Raw genomic sequence first — 24,484 nt, forward strand, 5'->3', positions numbered from 1 at the left:
GTCAGTCAACTGACTGAACCACTCATCCATCATTTTTAATAAAGATATAGAATCAACAAATCCTCAAAACTGATCCGATCTATTTTTGCCTATACTCAAAATTACCTTGCATTTTAACATACCAAAAGCATTTCTGTAAGCTACAGAAAAACAACAAAAATTATGTATTTACTGCACTAGGATAACAGTACCCAGCAAGAGAGATAAACTCCATTTTGATAAACTCTATAGCACTTCTGAGGCTATAATATTACAAGCCACTGAGAAAATAGAATAAATAATTAGTTTTCACACTACACTGATTTTATATCAAAGGTATTACTTATGTTTATTGAAAAAGTGAACAAAACTACCTACATGGTATATGTTCAATTAACTTCCAAGATAAATTATATTTGTTTCCTGAAATAAATTCCTGTGGGAATGTGATGCAGAAATCACAATGTTATTTTCATGAGAAATGATCTATACTTTCTACGTAAAGTAAGTCTCAGTACCTCTTATGTTCAGCCTTCAAATATTGTTTTATATGCCACACATGTTGTGGCATCTTCCATTCATTTAAATATTTGATTTTAATAAAAATGATGCTTTAAAATTCAATTGTTTTTCTTCATTTAAAAATCTTAAAATAATTTTTACTTACTATAAAGCAATGTACATTCATTTAGAGAAAACAATTAAAAAACTGAAAAGCAAAACAAAATCTTTAACAAATCGAAGGATTTATACTTATATATTATTTTTTCAATGAGGCCTTCTCTAATAACATTCTTTGAAACTATGTGCAACCCATCCTGAACTCCAGTCTTCCTTCTCTCTCTTATTTTTCTTCATAGCATTTATAACCACCTGGTATTCATTCTTTTTTCTTCTTTTCTCTATTTTTTCTTTGCTTTCTTTCATGTTTCAATCTATTGATATATTTCTTCTATTAAATGTCTAATCCATTAAATGTCTCTTATACCTCAAATTAAGCTCTATGAAACAACGTTTATATTTTGTTCAAGGCCCTGGAATAGTGGTGAATACAAAAGAGACACTCAGTGCATATTTGTTAAATGACGCTCAGTGAGTATTTGTTAAATGATTAACCAAATGAATCTTATCTTTTTACCAGATTTAAATATATATACCATGTTAAAAATTTTCATAGGACTCTATCCATTTGATGTATGAGAATTAACTAGACCACATTTTTCTTTCATTTAGGACATTTTAAAGTTTTCATTACTAGTGTTCTTTGGCGAATTTCCTTAATGCTTAAATTTGGGGCATAGCGTTAATTATTTCCCTAGGGTAATCCCAGAAGTAGGATTTTGGGGTTAAATGGCATACATATTTGAAACATTCTGCCAGCCTGCCCTTGAGAATCACTGATATCAACTCATATTTCCACCACATTGTATGAGAGCCCTCGGTTTTCCACACTCGATATTTTCATTCACTTTCTTTTTAAATTTGCTGAGTATTTCCCTCCTCTCAATGTCCAAAACCAGGTCAATATGAGCAATAAAGTAATGTTTAAGCCCTCTTCCACTTAACAAAAATTTTACTTTACCTGAGCTGGATCAATCACAAAATCATTTACATATCTGTGAATTAAAACTTGGTGCAGTAAGAGTATATTGCTTTATAATGTGATGCACCTCATTTAATAATCTCTTCATTAAATTTTTCTAATGTGTTTTCACTGGCTACACAACATTTAATGGTCTAAACTGACTGCAAATATACTATTTCCCTCTTTAATTTAGACTAATGAAAATGAATTTTATCTTTCTTAAATATATGCAAAGAAAAGACTTCATTTATGAATAAAACAAAACTACTTCCATGCTGTTAATAAAAGTTCTAAAATATTTTGAAACAAATATATCACCATAAAATGTTGATCAATTGAACGAATGCCTTTTAAGCTGATAAATCCCATAAGACTATTATTCATTTATCAACCAAACTCATAACTCATAATATATCATTTACAACCTCATTTCTTAACACTTTAACTACAAATGTAAAATATCCAGTAATCAATTTTAATTTTCCAATTATTCTATTTATAGGTAGAAAGATAAAAATATACATTAAGTTCTATAAGGCAAACTACTGAATTTTTAGTAATGTCATGACTCAAGGAATGAATATGCCTATCATGCTGTATAAATTGATTCCATTTTATAGTTTTATTTGTATGTATATATATATATACACACATAACAACACAAAATAATTTTATCTGACTTATAAAATATTTGATGTACAACCCAAAAAGGTCCTTCCCACTAGTATTAAGGTAAAATAAAATTACCAATGTTTAAATGACTAATAATATGATTAAAAATCCTTTTTTTAAGTTTTTATTTAAATTCAAGTTAGTTAACATACAATATAATATTAGTTTTAGGTGTGAAATTTAGTGATTCAACACTTACATACATCACCTGGAGCTCATCACTGACAGGTGCTCTCCTTAATCCCCATCACCTATTTAACCCATCTCCCACCCATCTTCCCTCTGGTAACCATCAATTTGCTCTCTATGGTTAAGAGTATGTTCCTTGGTTTTCATCTTTCTTTTTTTCCCCTATGATTGTTTCTTAAACTCCACATATGAGTGAAATCATATCAAAAGCCTTTCTCTGACTGGCTCATTTCACTTAGCATAATACTCTAGCTCCATCCACATCCATGGCAAATGGCAAGATTTCATTCTTTTTTATGGCTAATATTCCACTCTGTGTGTGTGTATGTGTGTGTGTGTGTGTGTGTATACACACAGTTTCTTTATCCATTCATCAGTCAATGGACATTTGGACTCTTTCCATAATTTGGCGATTATAAATAACATTGCTATAAACATCGGGTGCATGTATCCCTTTGAATTAGCGTTTTTGTATTCTTTGGGTAAATACCTAGTAATGCAATTGCTGGATTGTAGTGTAGTTATGTTTTTGACTTTTTGAGGAATCTCCATGCTATTTTCCAGAATGGCTGCATCAGTCTGCATTCCCATTAATAGTGTAAGAGGGTTCCCCTTTCTCCATATCCTCACCAACACCTGTTGTTTCTTGAAAAAACACTTCTCTCTTAATTTAATTCTAAGATAGGATATGAAAGGATATCATTCATAGGATAAAAATTGACACAAAGCATATAACCAACAGAACTATTATCCCTGTATCTTTTGATTATATAACAATGATTTTTTTTTAAAAATCACAAGACTTAACATACTAAGTTAGATGATATTCCCAGCAAAGGTTAGACAGTATTAAGAATTATAAACAGAAATGGGCTATTCTCACTTTAGAACAGAAAACCATATTACTATGTATATACTAAAAAGAAGCAAGAATTCTTTGTCATATTCATTAATAAAAAACCTAGCCTAAGTAAAAATCAATAAAAAATGAGGAATCTGTTTAGAGTTGATAATATCACACCTGAATATCTTTTCCTTGATTGGATCAGTGTAAGAGAATTAGGACAAATGGAAGTTAATTTTCAATTACCAGAATGAAGCACAGATATTAATTGAATTGGCCCTGGTCACCTATTGAATCTAGATTCAAGACATGTTTTGGATGGTATACCTTAAACAGTAGATTAAATTTAAAAATATGAACAATTCTAATTACTACAATATCTGCACATGTCAGAGGAAATCAAATTTTATACCTCAGAGTATCAGGTAGTACCTTCAGAAATCCACTTTTTTCTAATGTATTTATTATAGACGCATGTGGGATTTCTGCTATCATTTCTTTGAATTATATGCTACTTTTAAGATGCAGGATGGCAAACCATGGATTATTAGTTCAACCAGTGTAATAAACTCTTTTTGCTTAGCAAGCTGGCTACTCCACAGTTGTGCAGTGACTTTGACAGTCACTATGTCTTTGACTTCCAAATAGTAACTCTCTTCATAATGAAGATATTCCTCTCTCCCAAATTCTTTCAGAAGCTAGTGTTGGCCTGACAACAAGAAGAAATGTGTTTCATATTATAATAAGATTTTATACTTCTAAGGAGCTTCAGAGCTTTTGAAAATGACTTTGAAATACAGTCTTATTAATCTTTAATATTCTCATGAGAGCCAAGTAGGTGACAAATATTTTCTGAATTTTGTAAAATAGAAACTAATATAACAATTAGTGAATTTACTGCCTTAGGCCAAGTACTGAAATGATGAAAAGTTGCGGTGCCAATCCTCGCACCTAACTGAAACTCCTATGCCTTCCAACCACAGTAATTTTTATGGAGAGAACAGTAAAGCCAGAGAGAAAAAAAATATTCTTCAGAAAATACGAAGTTCAGCATAATTTACTTCAAGAAACCCTGAAATGGATATTTATTTATTTTTTGATTGTGCTTGGTGATGGTGACCGTGATAGTACCAGAACTTGAAACAATTAATTTCCCTGCACTCCTTCTGGGTGACCACATATTGAGTGTGGTCAGGGACACACTAAAAGTGTGTGCATTCTATTTCATAACAAAGCTAAAACCTGACAAAATCAGCAAGAGTATAGTAACTCAAGAGAAGAAAAAGAAAGTAAGAAAAGTTACATTTTGACTTACCACAGACCTTTAACTGGGCAATATACTTGATTCTTGAAAGGCAATGAGAAACAAAGCAAGCCTCTATGGATCACAGGCTCTCAGTATTCTCATTTGCTGATGAGTTTTTCATCAGAAACTCTTGAACGAGTTTCTCCATTCTGTTTCATTTGTTTTTCTCTTCATATTCTCATAAAGAGTCATTACAACAGTTTGGTTGTTTACTAGCAATACGTTTCAAAATTACTGTTGAAAACTATCGTTCCTATTTTCTATCTAGTTTTCCTGTGTGAAATAACACATTTAACTGATTTATCCTCATTACTAAGGAAAGCTATTGCACTCATTCTTTAGTCTAAGAACACTATTACTAGTAGCTGAATTAATCCCAATTTTAAAAATCAAAATTGCTTTTGGAATTTTAACCCGCCCCAAATAAATGTTTATCTTTTTACATGGATGTTTTCTTGATACTTGAGAAAAATTAAAATAATTTCATGAGAATAACACGATGTGTATCTTGTATATGATTGATCTTACAAGTCATAGTAAATTGCCTTTCTCCTCTAATGACTCTAGCATATTAAGAATTTTGGGTTTTTCCCTAATAGAAAATGGCTTTACTAGCTTTAAGTTAAAACTGGTAAGATGGTCTTTGTTAAAATTAAGAGACATAAAACTCCAAACAAATCTTACAGTTGAAAAAAAAAAAAATCTAAAATCTTTCACTGAATGAACAGATATCTTTTTCAGCCTGTACATTTAAAAGAGGCATGGTAAATATAAAGGTATGTTTATAATTGTTTATTTTTATAACGGAAGCCTTAGATTTTTTTTCTCATAGCTTTAAAAGAACAGTCTGTACTTACCTGGTCCATCAGTCATTTTCTCCAGACACCGAGGAGTTGTGCTAAGAAAGGAGGTATGTTTCAGTTTAGCCACAAAACTACGAGGTGGCATGTATTTATGTTGAACTTGGGACATCTCATATGATTTTTGAACATCATAGCTGCCAGGTGCTGGAATATCCTGAAAAGAATTTCAGTGGATGAGCATTAACATGTCTTACATGGAAAATACCTAAAACCATGTAGTATAGATGTTCACACTAAGCAATGGCATAAGTGGAAAAATATGAAAATTCTCTTAATCATTAAAAAAAAAGAAATTAAAAGACTATCCCTAAATTTATACCCTCCTTATAGGACTGTAAATTTGCATGTCAAAATTTAAGGTAAAATAAACAGAATTATGAAATTTAGGTCCATATTCTTAAAAAAATAGCTTTCGTATTATAGATCAAACTTTCATTTTCAAACTTCATAATGAAAATCAAATTTCATACAGGAATGAGAATAAGTTTTGTTTTCATAAGAAGCAAAACTATCCCTGCTATACTGTTCTATGTGAGCACACTTTACTTATTCTACAAATGAGGCTGCTTATTTCATTTTTAATAGATTCCAATTAAGTTGAAAGGCTTCCCCTTTTATCATTTATGGCTGTTTATATGCTCTACAGTTATCTTAACATTTTTAATCAACATAAACCACATGGAAATTAATAACTATAATAATAATTCTAAACTCAATTAAATATAAAATATCATATATTTGTTGCACGATCAATGCCTGTAAACCATTAGCTAATTATTTCAATGAAAAAAATTTTAACTCATTTTCCTCAAATTATTTTAAAATATAACATATTCTATGTAACATATCTTTTCATCTCTATTATGTATAAAAACCAAACTTTTCAAGTTTTAATGTTTTTCTAGTAGGCAGGACACTCCTGTGGCTAATGGTGTAGACTCTAGCTCTAGACTTGTTGGGTTTCAAATATCTGCTCCTTACTTTTTTAGGGACCCTAGGCAAGCCACTTAACCTCCGTGATTCTTAGTTTCCTCATTTGTAAGTGGAGAAAATACTAGTCTTTATATCATATCTCATAAGGGTTGTTATGATAATGAAATTAGTTAAAACAAGTAAAATACTTAGAATGATACCTAATTCCATAAAAGCATTAGATAATCTTACTATTCCACAAAAGTTAATATCAATGCAAAAAAACAATACTGAACTTCAGGGTTTGGGCTAATAAGGAAATATTTTAATGTTTCAAGTAAGTCAAACAAATTTGGATACTGAAAAATCATACTTTTAAAGTCCATTGAGGAGCCATACTTTATAAAACACACCTTCTCTTGTTTCTCATGCCCTTATTATCTCCTTCAAGCATATGCCAACAACATTATCGTCTACTTCCAAAGAATCATTAATATGGTACGGGTACTAGGGGAGGAGATTCTTACATGAAACCCCACATTTCTGGTTTAAGTGCTGTGCAAAACACCAAATGCCATATTCGGTAAGTCAACTAATAAATGTCAGCAGTTGTTTTCTTCTTGCCCGCATCAACAGAATATTTAGGAACGGTAGGCTGAAGATAAGCAGTAACAGTAGTAGCTGCATAGATGACTTCTGGATCTTTTGGGGCTACTTCTGTGGTATGTGAAAGGAAAGTGGGAGAGAGTGCCAAAGCACGAAGAAATCTTGAGTGCACACAATATACTCAGAGTGTTTAGGAAAGCTTGGCAAAGATCTTGACTGTACCTACGACACATTTTAATTTTCTTATCTGAAGCTATTATAGTTACTGCCTCCTTAACACCCTGCCTGGTGTCACCACCTATTCCCTTTTCCAGTGCCTAGCCTATATATGATTGATGGCTTTGGCTACTGCCACACAGAAACCTTTTTTTTTTTTTTTAATGCCTTGAAGCAAAGATAAGAAACTTCATCAGTGATCGGTTTTCTTAAAAAATAGTGTGTTCCCACCAAGGAAAATTCATCAAACTAGTTATCCTAAATTTCAATAGATTCACTGTGTCCTCTACCAAGTAAAGATATACTACCCTTGTTCATGATCATCTCTTCCTATAGCATAGCCATGCTTCTCTGAAAACATATTCCCTGCTTTTGTCCTTTATCAATGCTTCTAAGCTCTTCTTACTCATCTTCAATTCTTATTTTGTCTGACCAAGAGATTGATATTTCAAGTCAATTTCCTAGGCCAATGGTTACTAAGACAAATCTGAAAATCTGTTTAAGAGCAATAATTTAAACAACACCTATAGATGGTACCCTAAACACCATTTCAGGAAAAAATTGTATGTAGAGGTAAGATCATCAAATCTCTGTGGGTGATCCTTTATACATCACAGAAAATAGGAAAGGCACATGATGAGTGGATATGATAGATATTTCTCATGCCTTTTTTTTTTAAACTTAGTCATTTGATCCTTTTCCTGTGTTTAGAAAATTCCACATACTTCGCAGCAGAATCTGAGTCCTGCCACAAAAACTAAAAATGCCTGATTTGCATCCTCCTGGTCTAATTTTTTAGCTAGAACACGAATCTAGGTCATAGGCTTAAATGACAGCCTTTGAACTGGCAGCCAGTTATTCAAAGAAACACAGAGCATTAAAAATTCCATTCTAGTGAGGGGCTGGCAGTGCTAGAAGCTATGTCCAGCTCCCAGAGGCAAAAAGAGCAAGTAGAAACTGAGGGAAAATGTGATAAAATGTCTGATGAAATAAAAGCTATGCCTCAATGCAAATTAAAGGTAAATCTAAGGTGTCCTCATTTCATCTGGAAAACCCAGGCCCTATCAAAAAATGACATAATCATAGAATTAAAATAATTGATGTACGTAAAATTATTAGAATGGTATCAGATGTATAACAAGCACTGGTGTTATTTCTATTAGGTGTGAAACTATGTGTAACCCTCAGTGATATCTTCCTTGCCTGGAGAGATGTCAACTGGCTCTTTAAAAGGAAAGCTTCTAGTATTTTAAGCCCTAAACAAACAACAACAACAATGAAAGGTAGTTAAGTTGTTGAGAATCACATGAAGACAGTATTCCAGGCAGTTTAAAAAGAAAAAATCACTAGTTTCAACCAGCCTCAAAGGAAAGCAGGTCGCCCCATTTATGTTTTGGAAAAACCATTTCACATACTTTGTGATTTTATTCAATTCTGTCAAGCAAGTTGAAGCCCCTGCAAAATTTCCCATGCCCAAATATAAGCCTCTTCTTCAAGATATTTGAACTTGAATGGGGTAGGAAGCTAAAGAGTAAAGCTGAAAATTTTGGAGGGTAGAACTTACAGGAAGAAATAAAACAGACCCTTAGGCTCTCAACCCAAAACTCAAAAGGGCAACAAGTGCAGAGCCACAAAGGTAGAGTAGAATCCTAATCTTGTGGTATTTATCAGGTAAACTGTCACTAGAAGAATGAGCCCACAGCAATATACAACAGATCTAACAGCATTTTATATAAATAAAATGTTAGATAGCATAATATAATAAAGACCACTAACTATGCTTTGGCTAAAATACGTTTTCATTACATTTTTGCATAAATTGTTCTGGCTGTTATTTCATGCCTAAGTATATTCCAGTCTAAAATTTTATTTTAAAATCCCAAATATATAATTATTAGAAAATCACTGGAATTTCTTTTATAATGAAGCTTATCAGTTAAGAAGACTTAAGACTTCAGTGAAACTTTCAATCAAAGCTTTGAATCAAAATCTTTAGTCAAATATATATACATAGTAAAAAAATTATGGGCCATAAATATAGTGAAGCTTGCCTGAATATGCAGAAAACTTTGATTAAAGCAACTTATACAATGGAATATTACTCAGGCATCAAAAAGAATGAAATCTTGCCATTTGCAACAATGTGAATGAAACTAGAGGGTATTATGCTAAGGGAAGTAAGTCAGTCAAAGAAAGACAAATACCATATGATTTCACTCATGTGGAATTTAAGAAACAAAGCAGATAAACAGGGGGAGGGGAGGAAAAATAAAATAAGATGAAAATTGAGAGGGAGGCAAACCATAAGAGACTGAACTCTAGGAAACAAACTGAGGGTTGCTGGAGGGGAGATGGGTTGGGGGGGATGGGGTAACTGGGTGATGGGCATTGAGGAGGGCACTTGATGTAAGGAGCACTGAGTGTTATATGCAACTGATGAATCACTAAATTCTACCTCTGAAACTAACAAAAAAATAAAATAAAAAATAATTTTGGGTTTATAAAGAAGAAGGCATCTCAGAAGATGATCAGATTATCTTTGTTTTGCCTATCACAAATTATAATTACGAACATGTAGTTATCCTTGCCATTTTTCAGCTTTCCTAACATTCATCATCCTGAACACACACCTCTTTAAATATTTGACTTAGGAAAGAATAAGTGTTATTTTAGAACAAAAAATATTTTAATACATATACAAAATTATACTGTTAATTATAAGTGAGAGGCAAAAATAGAAAATATTGATTTTATTGTCCATAATCTCCTGACACACTAGAAAAGACCTTTTACCCTAACACTATTTTATGAAAGGTCAGTCATACCATGATACTTCAAGGCTCAGGAAAAAATAATAAAAAGTGCTGGTGGATGAAATCATGTACACAATAAAACCACTGATTTCACTTAATTTCTCTAATATAATGTTATACAATTCACACCTGAATCACAAATTTCCAGTTATTTGCTGACAGTTCTACTTCATTATCCTCAGACAGCCTTAAAATAAAACTTCTTTATCTTCCCTTCCCCAACTACCCTGTATCCTTTCTCACCTACCTACAATAATTCCTTATTTAACCACGCCTGAAAATAGAAAGCTGCATTCACTTTTCTTCACCTTCCTCTCCCATATCTAAAAATCATTAGTTATATCTATTGTAACTTCTCTCACTTTATCCCTTTCTTTTCTTAACTACCAAAACAATCCTGCTATGGGGCCCTAAAATATACCTGACAACTGTACTATCTCTTTAAACTTTAGGTCTTCCATCTCAAACCACTGGCATCACAGTAGCAAAGTTATTGTACTAAAACATGACCAAATTCTGCTGGAAAAGTACATTGGTTCCTGAGTGCTATGGGAAAAAATTTCAGAAAATTCTCTTTGGCACTAAAAGCCTTTTTAAATTTGGAGGTAAATTTACAATTGTAAAACCCAGTTCAAGCAGAGCTTCTTCTTCCATTCTTGATCACCCTAGCTACAAATGATATCCTTCACTTTTCAATTTCTCTGTTACTTATTGTATAAATATACTTATTTGTATAAACACATAAACATATAAATAGCTCATTAAACAAATATACATCATATTTATTTGAATATTTCTTTCTTCATCAATATAAGAGCAGGGAGAGGATTTATAGCTATCTGATGTTTCCTCAGATAAGATTTTATTTGCCTTATGTACTTGTAGATGAATTTTTCTTTTATTCTCTCAGTTAAAGAAAGCTGACATTAAGAATACAGGAGCATAGGGCCTCCACAATAGCATTGGACATGTAGGCCCTTTCATGCTTTCTCCTGTACCGTTCTTAGATTGTAGCCCCCATCCTTATGTTCTCAAGATACTGACCATAGCTCTAGCCATAATATTCTCATTTCAGAAAAGAAGGGAAAGAAAAAAGGCAAAAAAATGCATTTAACAACAGAACAGCCTTCTCTGAAGAACTTTCCCAATCTGATAACTTCTGCTTTCTTTTCATTGGTTAAAACTATTCAAATAACTACTCTATAAGTATAAGGGAACCTGAAAAAAAAAAAAGTCATTTTAGCTGGGCACATTGTTCTTCAAATAAAATTGGGTTCTGTTAGTAAGGAAGAAAAAGAGAATAGATATGGTGTTGGCAACTAGTAATCTCAGCCATAACATTTATCTGCCTTTGAGGGTACTAAAATCATAAAATAATTAACTCACTTCTAGTATATTATCCAGGATATTAGACTATCCCTCTCAAAAGTTATTTTGACCCAAGATTTATGGGCTTTGTTCTCTAACTCTTGCTCAACCTCTGGGTCTCAACTTTCCCTCAATCCATTAGCTCTGTCAGGTTTCCAGTGATACACTTTTAGAACACACCACTCTTAGCTTTGCAGTGGTTGTTACACTTGCAATTAAATAAGTCTTCAATTATTTGTTTAATATTATCATCCCCATAGGTATGTATAGTTCTTGAAGGTTGAGAAAGTATTGTTTCATTGATCAAAGTATCTTCAGTAATGGCAAGTGCGTTGCACACAGTAAGTGATCAATGAATATTTTTTTAAAGATTTTATTTATTTGAGAGAGAGAGCACGAGTAGGGGGGAGGGGCAGAGGGAGAGGAGAAGCAGACTCTCCACTAAGCAGGGAGCCCAATGTGGGGCTTGATCCCAAGACCCCGGAATCATGACCTGAGTTGAAGGCACTTAACCAACTGAGCCACCCAAGAGCGCCATCAATGAATATTTTTTAATCAATGAGTAAATAAATGAGCTAATGAAAGAGTGAATAAATCTATCAGTATCTGTCTACCTTGAAGCCTCCCCTCCCATGTTTGGTCTTATAACTGAGCTGCCCCATAACAGTAGGGCTAACACAATGCCTTGAAAGTATTTTCAACCCCTATAGTGCTTAAATTTGTCTCACATATAAGCAGTTTTATATTAAATGTGTGCTGGGTAAAGAATGTTCAAGTACTCCTTTCCCTAAAGATGTTCCTGTTTCTAATAAAAATAGGTGCAACTTACAATCTCAGCAATGATGTAGAAGTATGGATATGTCCATTCATACTAATCAAGGACGAACTTTCATAAAATCATTAGGTAGTTAAATTTGATTACTATTTTATGTGAGATGCATTTCCTTCTCTTTGCTACCCAAAAAAGTAGACTTTTACTTTTGATGCCTGAGCTTTTCATGATCACCTTTGACATTGGTTTTATAGAAAAAAATGTATATCTCAGCAGATTAGAGTAAAACACATGAACAGAAATGGCCTACGTAACCTTTCTTTTCCTGTAAATGCTAATTCTACTGAGATAGGAAAAAAAAAACATAAGATTATTGCCAGTTATAATAGCTCTAATTGACATGATATCATTTCTTCAGATTTTATCAACTCAATACAAATCCAGAAGTTAATTCTTCTGCAAGTTGAATGTGAAAATAAAGTTAACGTAAGTGATTTTTTAAAGATTTTTTTTTTTTATTTATTTATTTGAGAGAGAGAGAATGAGAGAGAGCAAGCACATGAGAGGGGGGAGGGTCAGAGGGAGAAGCAGACTCCCTGCCGAGCAGGGAGCCTGATGCGGGACTCGATCCAGGGACTCCAGGATCATGACCTGAGCCGAAGGCAGTCGCTTAACCAACTGAGCCACCCAGGCGCCCCAACGTAAGTGATTTTTTAAAAAGAACACAATTGTTCCTAGACCTGGCCGGACAGATTTGGATAAGGCATTAAAAATTATCTTGATAAACTTAGAAAACTTAAAAGAGGTAAATTTTGAATGTGATTTGTGAGGGATGTGTGAATGTGAATAGCAGAGTTGCAAAATTTTTCATTAGCCCTAGAGAAATGTCTACAAGTAAAATTCTTTTTTTTTAAGATTTTATTTATTTGACAGAGAGAGAGAGCAAGAGAGGAAACACAAATAGGGGGAGTGGGAGAGGGAGAAGCAGGCTTCCCACTGAGCAGGGAGCCCCATGCAGGGCTCGATCCCAGGACCCTAGGATCATGACCTGAGCCGAAGGCAGACCCTTAATGACTGAGCCACCCAGGCGCCCCACAAGTAAAATTCTAATCAATTTGTTATGTTCAAACTTTTTGAAATCAAATGACCCCTAGTGTCATCTATTATGTTCAGTATGGCAAGAATTATCCCTTACATAAAAAGAAGGATCATTTTAAGGTAGTACTCCTGAAATACCACAAAACTTTAAGTCAGAATTGCTGGGTTATATTCACAGCCTTGTTTTTAGCCTCAAGCAGGCCTTGAAGAACCTTACTCACTCATCTAACTCCCTCTCACCATGATGTATGCTGAAGGTCATGTTCAGAAATACTTAGTGGGTCTCTATGCAGGAGATGTGTTTCTCCCTTCTCTTCTTCCCATGAGATTAACAGTGAGATGAGTCATAGAACTATTCATATTTGGAAGTTGCCTCTCCCACAGTAAGTTTTAAGAGAAAGCAGAATGATCTAGGCTTTCCTTCTGTAAGCTATAAATATCTTAGCATTCCATTACCTACATCAAAAAATAATTATGATTATATGTAGATGGAGCAGAGTAGAGGTGATGACAGAGAGGAATAAACTATGAAAAAGAGAGGAGAGAAAGCAAGGTAATTATGACAAAGTAGGTATGCAATGACAGGAACTGAACATTATCTACACAGAGAGATAAAGAGCTCTGGTAATGTTACCCATACACAAAAATAACTGTTTTCCATGTTATGGAACAGGGTTTATAGATCTCTGGATTGGTTTTATTGGTGCTTTGTCTCTAAAGTCAGGCAGTACCTTGCTGGTAAGGTACTGCCTTTTTTTTTTCTTCCAAGGTACTTAGGAATTCTTTAATTAGAAAAAGAAAGGCAGTAGAATTATCTATCAGGTTCTAAAAGTACCCATGAATTAAATCACTCATATTCCCCTCTTGAAAAGCAAAACAAAACCGTAAATCACATTGCCATTAAACTTTCTTACAGTAAGGAATAAGACCAAGCTATACTAGGGTACGAAAAGCTGAAATTCTGTGCATGAAAATAATTTATTAGACATCTGGTTTATTCAAACATCAGGCCTACTGAAGGTAGAATTAACAGAGCTCACGGGGCGGGGAGCGGGGATCCATCCAGCACCTGCTTCACTGCAAATTTCCTGAGGACAAAATTCATGTATTCTGCAGTACAGTCTCATCCTAAAGCATCCACATGTGCTTGATATTGATTAACATGAATAGGAGATGAGAAACTTTCTACACACTCAAGTTGGCAAGTAGCATTAGTGATGCAACTTGCAGAAATATTCTTTGGCACAAGCAATAGCACTGTCTGCAGTGAGAGTCTTTGATAATCAAAGAAAAGAGTATCACTGAATAGAATCTCACAAATAAGAAGGAAAGAAAAATACATGCACTTTTGCCAATGGACTGCTTTATTTATCAGGAAAAATGTCACAGTGAGATCTATGAAATTAAAGCATTAATTGTTACACTTAACCTGTAATCGGTTCTGAAGTTATTTTGTGGTATTAAAAATCAGAGAAAAAGAAAACCAATTTAACCTAAGTGGAATTTAAGGAAGAAATGCAGGCTTAATATGGAATAGTAGCTGCATTTCTTTGGCTAACATTAAAAAAATGACAAACATTTTCAGCCAAATTTTATTTTAAAAATAAAGGCAGCAGATCACCATTACAATTCAAGAACCTAATCTAAATATGCACTTGACAATAAAACACATCTGACTATGGAGTGAAAAAAAGTTTTCCAAAAAACCATCAAATGTATCATCTCCAAATAATAAATCATTTCTGCAGGCCTTTTGTTGAGTGGAATCATAATGAACTGAAGATGTATTGCTCTGAATAAAAGTCTGTAGTACAGTAGTATGAATCTTGGGCATTAAGCATAATCAGCTGAATTAAGAAGTCCAAAATCTAATAAGAAATTTGTGTGTGTGTGTGTGTGGTGTGTGTACATGTGTGAAAGTCTATAAACCAGTGACCCAAAAGCAACTGAGATATCTAACCTGTTCGGTGAGACATTATTTTAAATCTTCATTCTTTGAAGACAATTAAAAATTACAATTCCAATGGCCCACAAACCAAATTAAAAAACTGTAGAAAGCAGGGATGCCTGGGTGGCTCAGTTGGTTAAGTGTCTGCTTTCGGCTCAGATCATGATCCCAAGGTCCTAGGATCAAGTCCTACATTGGGCTCCTTGCTCAGTGGGAGCCTGCGTCTCCCTATGCCTGCTGATCCCCCTGCTTGTGCGCTCTCTCGCTCTCTCTCTCTATGACAAATAAATAAAATCTTTAAAAAAATGTAGAAAGCAATTAAAAATACATTCAAAGAGCCATTTTTTTCAGTTCAATTTCAGCACTCCAAAGGGAAAACAAACACATCCATCTTTTGATATTGGACAATGCCCCCATCCACCCCATGAGGTCTACTTGCTTCCAAACACATCTCTAATTCAGCCTCTAAATCAGGAAGAAGACACAGAAGAAGCAGTGCCAGAAAACAAACTGACATTAGACAATGTGGCAGAAGGGTTCTGATTATTGAAGACTGCTTTTGAATTCACTTATAACATGGACCCTTCTATGATATCAGCACTGAAACTAAAGCAAATGGTGGAAGAAGGACTGATTGGTACCATATAGCAACATTTTTAGAAAAATGGAAAAAGCAAAAAAGTCAGACAGAAATTATGGGTATTTCCATAAAGTTACACCAAGAGTGCCTGCCTCTCCTTCCACCTCCTCCATTTCTTCTACCTCTGCCACCCCTAAGACAGCAAGACCAACACCTCCACTTCCTCCTCCTCCTTAGCCTACTCAACATGAAAATGATGAGGATGAAGACCTTTCTGATGATCCATTTCCACTTAATGAATAGTAAATAATCATTATGACATATAGTCAACAAACTTATCTGTTGTGCATGTGTGTGTCCTTGTGTGAAAATATAAAAACTGCAAGAACTGGATGAAATGTTTTTGTGTCATCATCATCATCATCAGTGGCTAAGTGTTCACCGTGTAGAACATCATATACAAGACTTGTATGGAAGTGGATAGTTTATCCTTACATAGGCATAAAGTGAGTGATATTTAATATATAATTAGTAACATACTAGTTTTCTTACTGTTTTATAACTTTGCTTTCAAAGAATTTTATCACTGTACAGTATGCCTCTCTCTCTCATCATTGGAGAAACTGTGTATCAGCATATTATCACAGGTAAGTGGGTTTTTTAAAAAGTAACTATGTGCCCAATACTGTATTAAGAAAATTATTGTAATACTGTATGCCATGAAAATTTTATAACCATTCATTAGTGACTAGGCTACCATAAAGCAATCATATTGCTGCTTCTTCATTATTAATGCATGAGTCATCAAACCTGTAAATAAATAAAAATTTCCTTTTCACATTATCTTTTCATTTTTTATATTTAGTGTTAATAATACATATAATACATGTAATACATGAATATCTTAGAAAGTAATAAGAAAAATACAAATTTTACAACACAAAACGGAAAACAAGACATGATTGGTTGATTTTCAAATGAATAAATAAAATTTGTCAATAAATATCAATAATTAATTCATAATCAAAATAATGAAAACTGAATATTTACTGGGAATCAGCCAACAGGGCAACATGGAAGGATCTTGAGCTCTCCTCCCACAAATGCACTAAACATACAACTACAAACGGAGCAATTCCCTCTCATCCTTTAACAAGGTCCAGAAACTAGCTGAGCGACTCCTACACACTGGATGAATGAGAAAAGACCCACATCAAAATGGTTAGGAAAGGCTGAAACACATTTTCACCCTAAACCCCACTCCTAACACAGCATCAAACAATCAGGAAGGAAACCCCCAACTCCTAGCTACTCCCTGAGGAATGAAAGGCTTGGAACTCCACATGTAGCAGCCCAAATGTTAAAATCTCACCAGAAGAAAGAGCTCCCAAAACACCTAGTTCTAAAAGCCACCAGGCTTGTGCCCACAAGGCCCGTAAGACTATAGCAAACAAAGAAATTCTTAACAGCGGTCTCAAACTCTGGACCACATCTAATCATCAAGGGCTCACCAAAGAGGGAGTAGGGCAAAATTGCCTATCTCCCAGTCTTTTCACGAGAGAGGTTTATTGGACTAAGCATCTAGTGCAAATGGTGTTGTCGCATTAATCAGTGATTACATCATTACTTAATAATGTTCCTAAGCATCAAAAATTTTCATAATATAAATGTACAGTGTTTCTATTCATATATGAAATGCAGAAGAAAATCAAATTACATTTTAGATAATCAGGGAAGTATTAAGCACGAATTGGAATCAAAATACATGCTCCTCATTCTCTCTCTTAAATTTAAAACATTTATTAATTTGAACAGATTAATCAAATTATTTCTTAGGTAAAGAAAGTAAATTTAGTATGAAAAAAGTAAGGGTCTCACTTTGTGGACTAATGTTTTCTAATGCCACATAACAAATTGCAACAAGCCTAGTGTCTTAAAACAATACCTACTTATTAGCTTACAGTTCTATAGGTCAGAAGTCTGGAGTAGATATGGCTGGATTCTATTCTCAGGGTATCACAAGCCCAAAACCAAGGTGTCAGCCAAGCTGAGCTCTTAACCTGGAAGGTCAGGAGAAGAATCTAGTACCAAGATAATGCAGGTTGTTAGCAAATTCCCGTACCTTGCAGCTGTAGGTCTGTCTGAATACCCTACTTCCATGCAGCCTAATAGCTGGGGCCTTCTCTCTGCTCCTAAAGACTGTCCACATTCCTTTCGTGTGACTATGGCTATCTTCAAAGCAGCAACGACCTATTCAGTCTCTCTCTAATTCTAATTTCTCTGGCTTCTCCTGCTCCTAGATGGACAAAGTTCTCCACACTTAAGGGCTCATGTGATTACATTGGGTCTACCTAGATAATTCAGAAGAATCTCCCTATTTTAAGGACAGCTGTGTCATATATCATAATTTAATCATGGGAGTGATAATTCATCATATTCATAAATTCCAGGGAGTTGTGTGGAGCCCAGGTAAACTAATTATTTAGTGATCCAGGAAGACAAACACTTTGATGCATTTTTAAACAGATAAGCTGTAGATATTTTAAGGCATTTAAATAGATATTTTAAAAGTATTTAGATATATTGAAGATTTATTCAGATTAGGGTTTGAACACAGTATGTGAGATGACTAGAACAGGCAACTATTGATTAGCAGTTCAGCCTTTTTTTTTTTCATCTAGAATGTCTTATCTATGGCTCTAAATTTACAAAACTCCACTTAGAGGCCAAATTCTTATATTTAATCAGCCCCTGCCACATTAGAAAGCAATTTTGTCATCATCTATTATTAGAAGCATAACCCTTAGAAGTACTGACCTGCTCTCCAACACCAAAAAGATAATCACCCAATATTCAGTAATTTCCTCAGAGGATTTCAGATAAATAGAGTTTTTAGTTTCTTTTCATTTCTAATAATAGTTCAAAGCCCTGCAATATTGATCTCTAAATTGTAGGTCATCCTGCCCATAAACAAGATGACTTTGTTTCACATTGCTGCTTATCACTTACAGAGTCAGGGCAAGAACCCAGATCTTTCACTTACAATTCAGTGCTCTATAAACCACAACTTCCTCAATAATTTAAAAGCCTTCCTCAATCATTTAAAAGTTCTCTCAACCAGGGCACCTGAGTGGCTCAGATGGTTAAGCATCTGCATTCGGCTCAGGTCATGAGCCCAAGGTCCTGGGATGGAGCCCCACATCGGGCTCCTGACTCAGCGGGGAGCCTGCTTCTCCCTCTCCCTCTCTCTCTGCCTCTCCCCTGCTCATGCTCTGTGTGTGTGTGTGTGTCTCAAATGAATAAATAAAATCTTTAAAAAAAAAAAGTTCTCTCAACCAACCAGAATAAAATAATTCCTCCTCATTATGCAAACTTACATTATCATGGTGATCTGATTTATTATATCATCAAATATAAGATCTTCTGTCACATGTTCTCTTATGATCATCCCATCATATCCTAGAGGATTAAAATAACTTTCCCCAGAAAACTGACTACTATGTATGTTCTTGATTAAATGTTCATAGCTTAAGGGATATCTAAATCAAAATGTGTGGAACCACATTATATATATATATGTATATATATATATATATGTTGTGGTTTAGTGTGTATATATATATACATTCAGTCTATATCTCTAAAAAGAGAAGAGAAAAACACCAAAGCAATAGCTAATAAATGCTCCCCCCAGCCAAACACACACACACACACACACACACACACACACACACACACACACAAGAAAACTATAACACAAAACTGCAAACCAAATTAAATTTCCTCAATAAAGCTTTTGGAGATTAAAAAAAATTATAGAATACAGTTTTAAAATAACAGAAATGAACAAAAAATAAAAGAAATAAAAGTTGATTTGACTTACAATAAAAAAAATTTTCAAAACCATCCAAGATATAAGACCAAGCTACAAGTAACCAGGGAAGAAAAAGTTCACATAAAAATTTCATAAGAAGTATTGGCAAAAATCAAGGAAAACAAAGAATAAGAATATAAGATAAAGAAGTGAAGAGTCAGAGAAAAAGTGGTTTGAAATGGAAGACAGGCAGAGGAGATCGAATGTATGTATAAATGGTGTCCCTGAAGATTAAAAAATCAATGGAACTGTCAAAAATCCAGAAACAGCAAAATTAAAACCACTAAATCAAGGAATAGTATTAGTAAGAGTTTAAGACATATAAAAACAGTTGCAAACTGGGTACCTCCAACAATAAAAACTGATATATGGCTCAGAGGCATGATGTTACAGGATGCTTATAAAGTGAAAATGAGGAAGCTGTTAACCTTTACAATGACTGGTAATACAATGCAGATTTCTAGAAGGCAGGGAATTGGTTAAAAGTGATTATCTCATACCATTTTCAGGAATATTACTTCAGTTTCTTTTATGATTGTCAGAGGTAATTACAAGAAATAACCTAAGTTAAGTTTCACTTATATTCATGAAATAAGATAGATTTAATTTGTTTACATAGCTTAAAGAATTTTTTCTACTCAGGGAATTCTTAAATACAGTTTCTATTTTGTATTTAACTTTAACAGAATGAACTAATATTTAAAGCAATAATGAAGGACAAATTTTTGTAAGTTAAAAAAATCTATTTGAATATACATATTGAAAGAAACCAATTTATATGTAGGAAAACTGAAACTGAAATGTTCAATTCTGGAAATATGCCAGTGAATCTATTGGAATTTAATTTTTTTTAAATATTCAAGACCTCTAAGCAAAAGATAAAAAAACTTACAAAGGCAATAAAATTAGGCAGGCTGCAGACTTCTCAAAAATATAACAAGACTATTATTTTTTTAATTTAAATTCAAATTAGTTAACATATAGTATATTATTAGTTTCAGGGGTAGAATTTAGTGATTCATGAGTTGCATATAACACCCAGTGCTCATTATATCAAGTGCCCTTCTTAATGCCCATCACCCACCCACCTCCCCTCCAGCAACCCGCTGTTCCTATTGTCAAGAGTTTCTTATGGTTTGCCTTTCTCTCTGTTATTATCTTATTCTATTTTTACTTCCCTTACCATATGTTCATCTGTTTTGTTTCTTAAATTCTACATATGAGGGAAATCATGGTTATTTCATGGTATTTATGGTATCTGTCTTTCTCTGACTCACTTATTTCACTTAGCATAATACACTCTAGTTCCAACCATGTCATTGTAAATGGCAAGATTTTATTCTTTTTGATGGCTGAGTAATATTCTATTGTATATATATATACCACATCTTTATCCATTCATTCATCCTATAGACATCTGTGCTCTTTCCATAGTTTGGCTTCAGTGGACACTGCTGCTATAAACATTATGGTGAAGGTGCCCCTTCAAATCACTATGTTTGTAACCTTTGGATAAATACCTAGTAGTGCAATTGCTGGATTGTAGAGTAATTCTATTTTTAACTTTCTGAGGAAACTCCATACTGTTTTCCAGAGTGACTGCTCCAGTTTGCATTCCCACCAACAATGTAAGAGGGTACCCCTTTCTCCTCATCCTCGCCAACATCTGTTGTTTCCTGAGTTATTACTTTTAGCCATCCTGAGCAGTGTGAGGTAGTATCTTGTGGTTTTGATTTGTATCTCCCTGATGATGAGTGATGTTGAGCATTTTTACATGTACAGGACCATTATTTTTAATAAACACATACACACAAAGAAAATATCAACCAAGGACAATAAATACAGCCAAACCACTCTTAAAATTATCAAGACTTTAGGAAAAAGAATTCAAACGCACAGGAATTCAGGTAGTACTATACTTATGAGAAATCGATACAAAGAAGGGTGTCATTTAACCAAGATATGACAGGTAAAACTTTAACAAAATGACTTATAAACATATTTAGCATATGTGTTAATAGATCTAAGATAAAACAAAGTAGAAGTAATGCAATTGAATAATGGCAGAAGAAGAGAGAGGAACAAGCAAAAATTTAAAAGTTCTTTTGCTATGTAGGTTATATATGGTAATCAAAGGATGCCATTAAAAACTAACAAACTAGACAGTAGAAGGACAAATAAGGAAATGGGATTAAGGGAGTTTTCAAAAAGTCTAAGTACAAAAGTAACAACTATAGCAAAAATACAAATATTCCTAAATAAATAAATTGACATCATGAAAGACCAAAGGAAAAAATAATGTTAAGAAATACAATAAAATGTAATATAATATGTAGTAAAACAAAATATTATGGTACAGTAGAGACCACATATATTACTCATAACAATACATGTGAATGGACTTAACTCACTTATCAAAATAAAACAATTTTCAAATTGGTGTAACAATAACAACCAACCAACAACTATATGCTTTGTACAAACACAAAACATAGTAATTCAAAAAGTCTAAAAAAAAAAAAAAGGTAAATAACAAAAGGGGTTATGATCATAATATCTGATAAATCAGAATTCCAGCCAAAAATATTAATTGTAATGAAGAACACTTTCAGTCCTGAAAGACACATTCACTTTGAAGATATAAAATTCACGACTACCCATGCACCAAATAAAATAGCAACTACAATTATAAAACAAAAACTACAGGAGACATGAGAATAAATAGATAAAAGCATGCTAATGATGAGACAGTAATACCATGGTCAGTTCAAAACAGTTCAGACATGTTAACTAATGAATTCCTGTTATGGGTTATAATTCATTATCATTATTATTAATTTTGATGCTCAAATTTTGCCAGATTTAGCCAGTGGGAGCACCTTCAAGCTGGCTCCTGTGTCCTTTTGACAGGTTCCAATAATTTTTTTGGCATGCATTAACTTTTAACATAGCAAGATATTCTGCTCCTGCACTGGAATCAGCAATTTCTCTAGGGATGTCTGGAACCTTTAAGTGAGAAATGGTTCTGAGAAACCAAGATCTGAGAACAAAGTGTGTCCATCGCTATAAGAGCCCATTTAGCAGACAGAGATACACACACATACACAAATACCTCTATGTTTATACCTATAAATGCACAAAAATGATGGGCTCATAATGATATCTTCAATTCCAACTTAATTCTACAATGTACATTCTGGTCTCTCTCCATTCCATATTTATAACCATTCTCTATCAGTAAAAAACATAGTTCTCATTATTCTCAATATATTTATTGATTCATTTACTCCTAGATCACATAAAAAGTTTTAAAATTGTTAACCTACACCACTGTGAAAACCATACCTACTAAATTACAGTTCAGAATTTGTATATAGTTGTTTTTGCCTTTAGTCTGAAAGTATTATGTTCAAAACTTACTTGGATTACTAATAATAATATTTTTTTAATAGCAAGGAAATTAACAACAACAAACACACTACTGAACATGAAAGACTTTTCTCATATGTATTCTCTTTTTAAGGAGTAATATTATACAACACCACAAAAATATCATATCACATAAAAGGAACAGTATATCATGCCTCTTCTTTCATTTCAACCTGCTCAAAATTACCCTACTACCAAGATTCTTATATTCTTATATCCTTATATCCAATTTCTTTTCCCAAGGACAAAAACAGAAACAATATCATTCAATTCTAGCACCCTTACATGTTTGAATTAGAGACATTTTCACCTCTAACAAAATTAAACTTCCAGTTACTAACTTAACACATTAATTCCATAACATACATTGAGCCTCTGAGTCTAAAAATAGCCTCAAGCTCTACTAAGTTCACAGTGCCTCTGAAAGTTTCTATCACTGCAGCAGGCCAAGAAAATCCTACTACTACTAATAATAACAAACTAATAATAAACTATTTTTCACAAATTATTCTTCTCTAATTATATAATTAAATGAGATAATGATCAGAAATGTAGATAATAAAAGGTTTAAATATTAAAATAGTCAACCTCTTTTGCAGCAAAGAAATTTACATCATAAACAGTAAAAGCAGATATTAAAAGTAAACTCTATTCTCTCATCAATCAAAATAAAGGGATCATTTTAAAATTTTGAACATTAAAATGAAAATTAGTTATTTAAAACTCCATTGGAAACACTTTATGAAACCCATTATTCCCTGGGGTTACCAATTCATGCAATGATCATCTTAATGGCTTATTTTTGTTTGTCATTACTGTGCTGTTCTCTGTATTTTTATGACATATATATAAATTCATCTTATTCCAAGTAACTTTTTTGCAACTTTGTAATGTATACTTGACATACAGTAAACTTCACATATTTAAAGTATACAATTTGATAAGTTTTGATATGTCACCTGCATGAGACAATCATAACAATCAAGATAACATTTTTTTCACTCCCTCAAATTTTTTTGTGTTCTTTTTAAGCCATCCCACCTTCCACCCACTTTCACATGTAAATACTGATCTTTCTGCAACGACACACTAGTTGCCACATTCTAAAGTTTTACGTAAATGAAATCATGTATTATGCAATATGTTGTTTCTAGCTTTGTTCACTCAACAAAATAATTTTGAGATTCACCATACTGAGTATATCTGTATTTCGTTTAATTGCTGAGTAATATTCTATTGTGTTAGGATATACTACTTTGTTAATTACTCACTGGCTGATGAACATTTGGGTTGCTTCCAGTTTGGGGTTAATAATAACAGTTTTGATTAATAACACTGTCATAAACATTCATATATCTACCTTCATTTCTCTTGAATAAATACCTAGGAGTTCAATGTCTGGACCAAAGGTGAATTTTAAACTTCTGAAC

General features: G+C 33.3%; 1 protein-coding gene across 1 annotated transcript in view; it reads right to left on the reverse strand.

Moving 5' to 3' along the window:
• Positions 1–24,484, reverse strand: part of STPG2 (sperm tail PG-rich repeat containing 2) — a 316,895-nt gene that overhangs the window by 79,640 nt on the left and 212,771 nt on the right. Inside the window, exon 10 of the mRNA XM_032398732.1 lies at positions 5,433–5,592. Within this exon, the coding sequence (XP_032254623.1) occupies positions 5,433–5,592 (160 nt within the window). The remainder of the gene's footprint in view (positions 1–5,432; positions 5,593–24,484) is intronic.

This window comes from Phoca vitulina, unplaced genomic scaffold (assembly GCF_004348235.1).
Source record: "Phoca vitulina isolate PV1807 unplaced genomic scaffold, GSC_HSeal_1.0 scaffold3, whole genome shotgun sequence".
In the NCBI taxonomy this organism is placed as follows: Eukaryota; Metazoa; Chordata; class Mammalia; order Carnivora; family Phocidae; genus Phoca; species Phoca vitulina.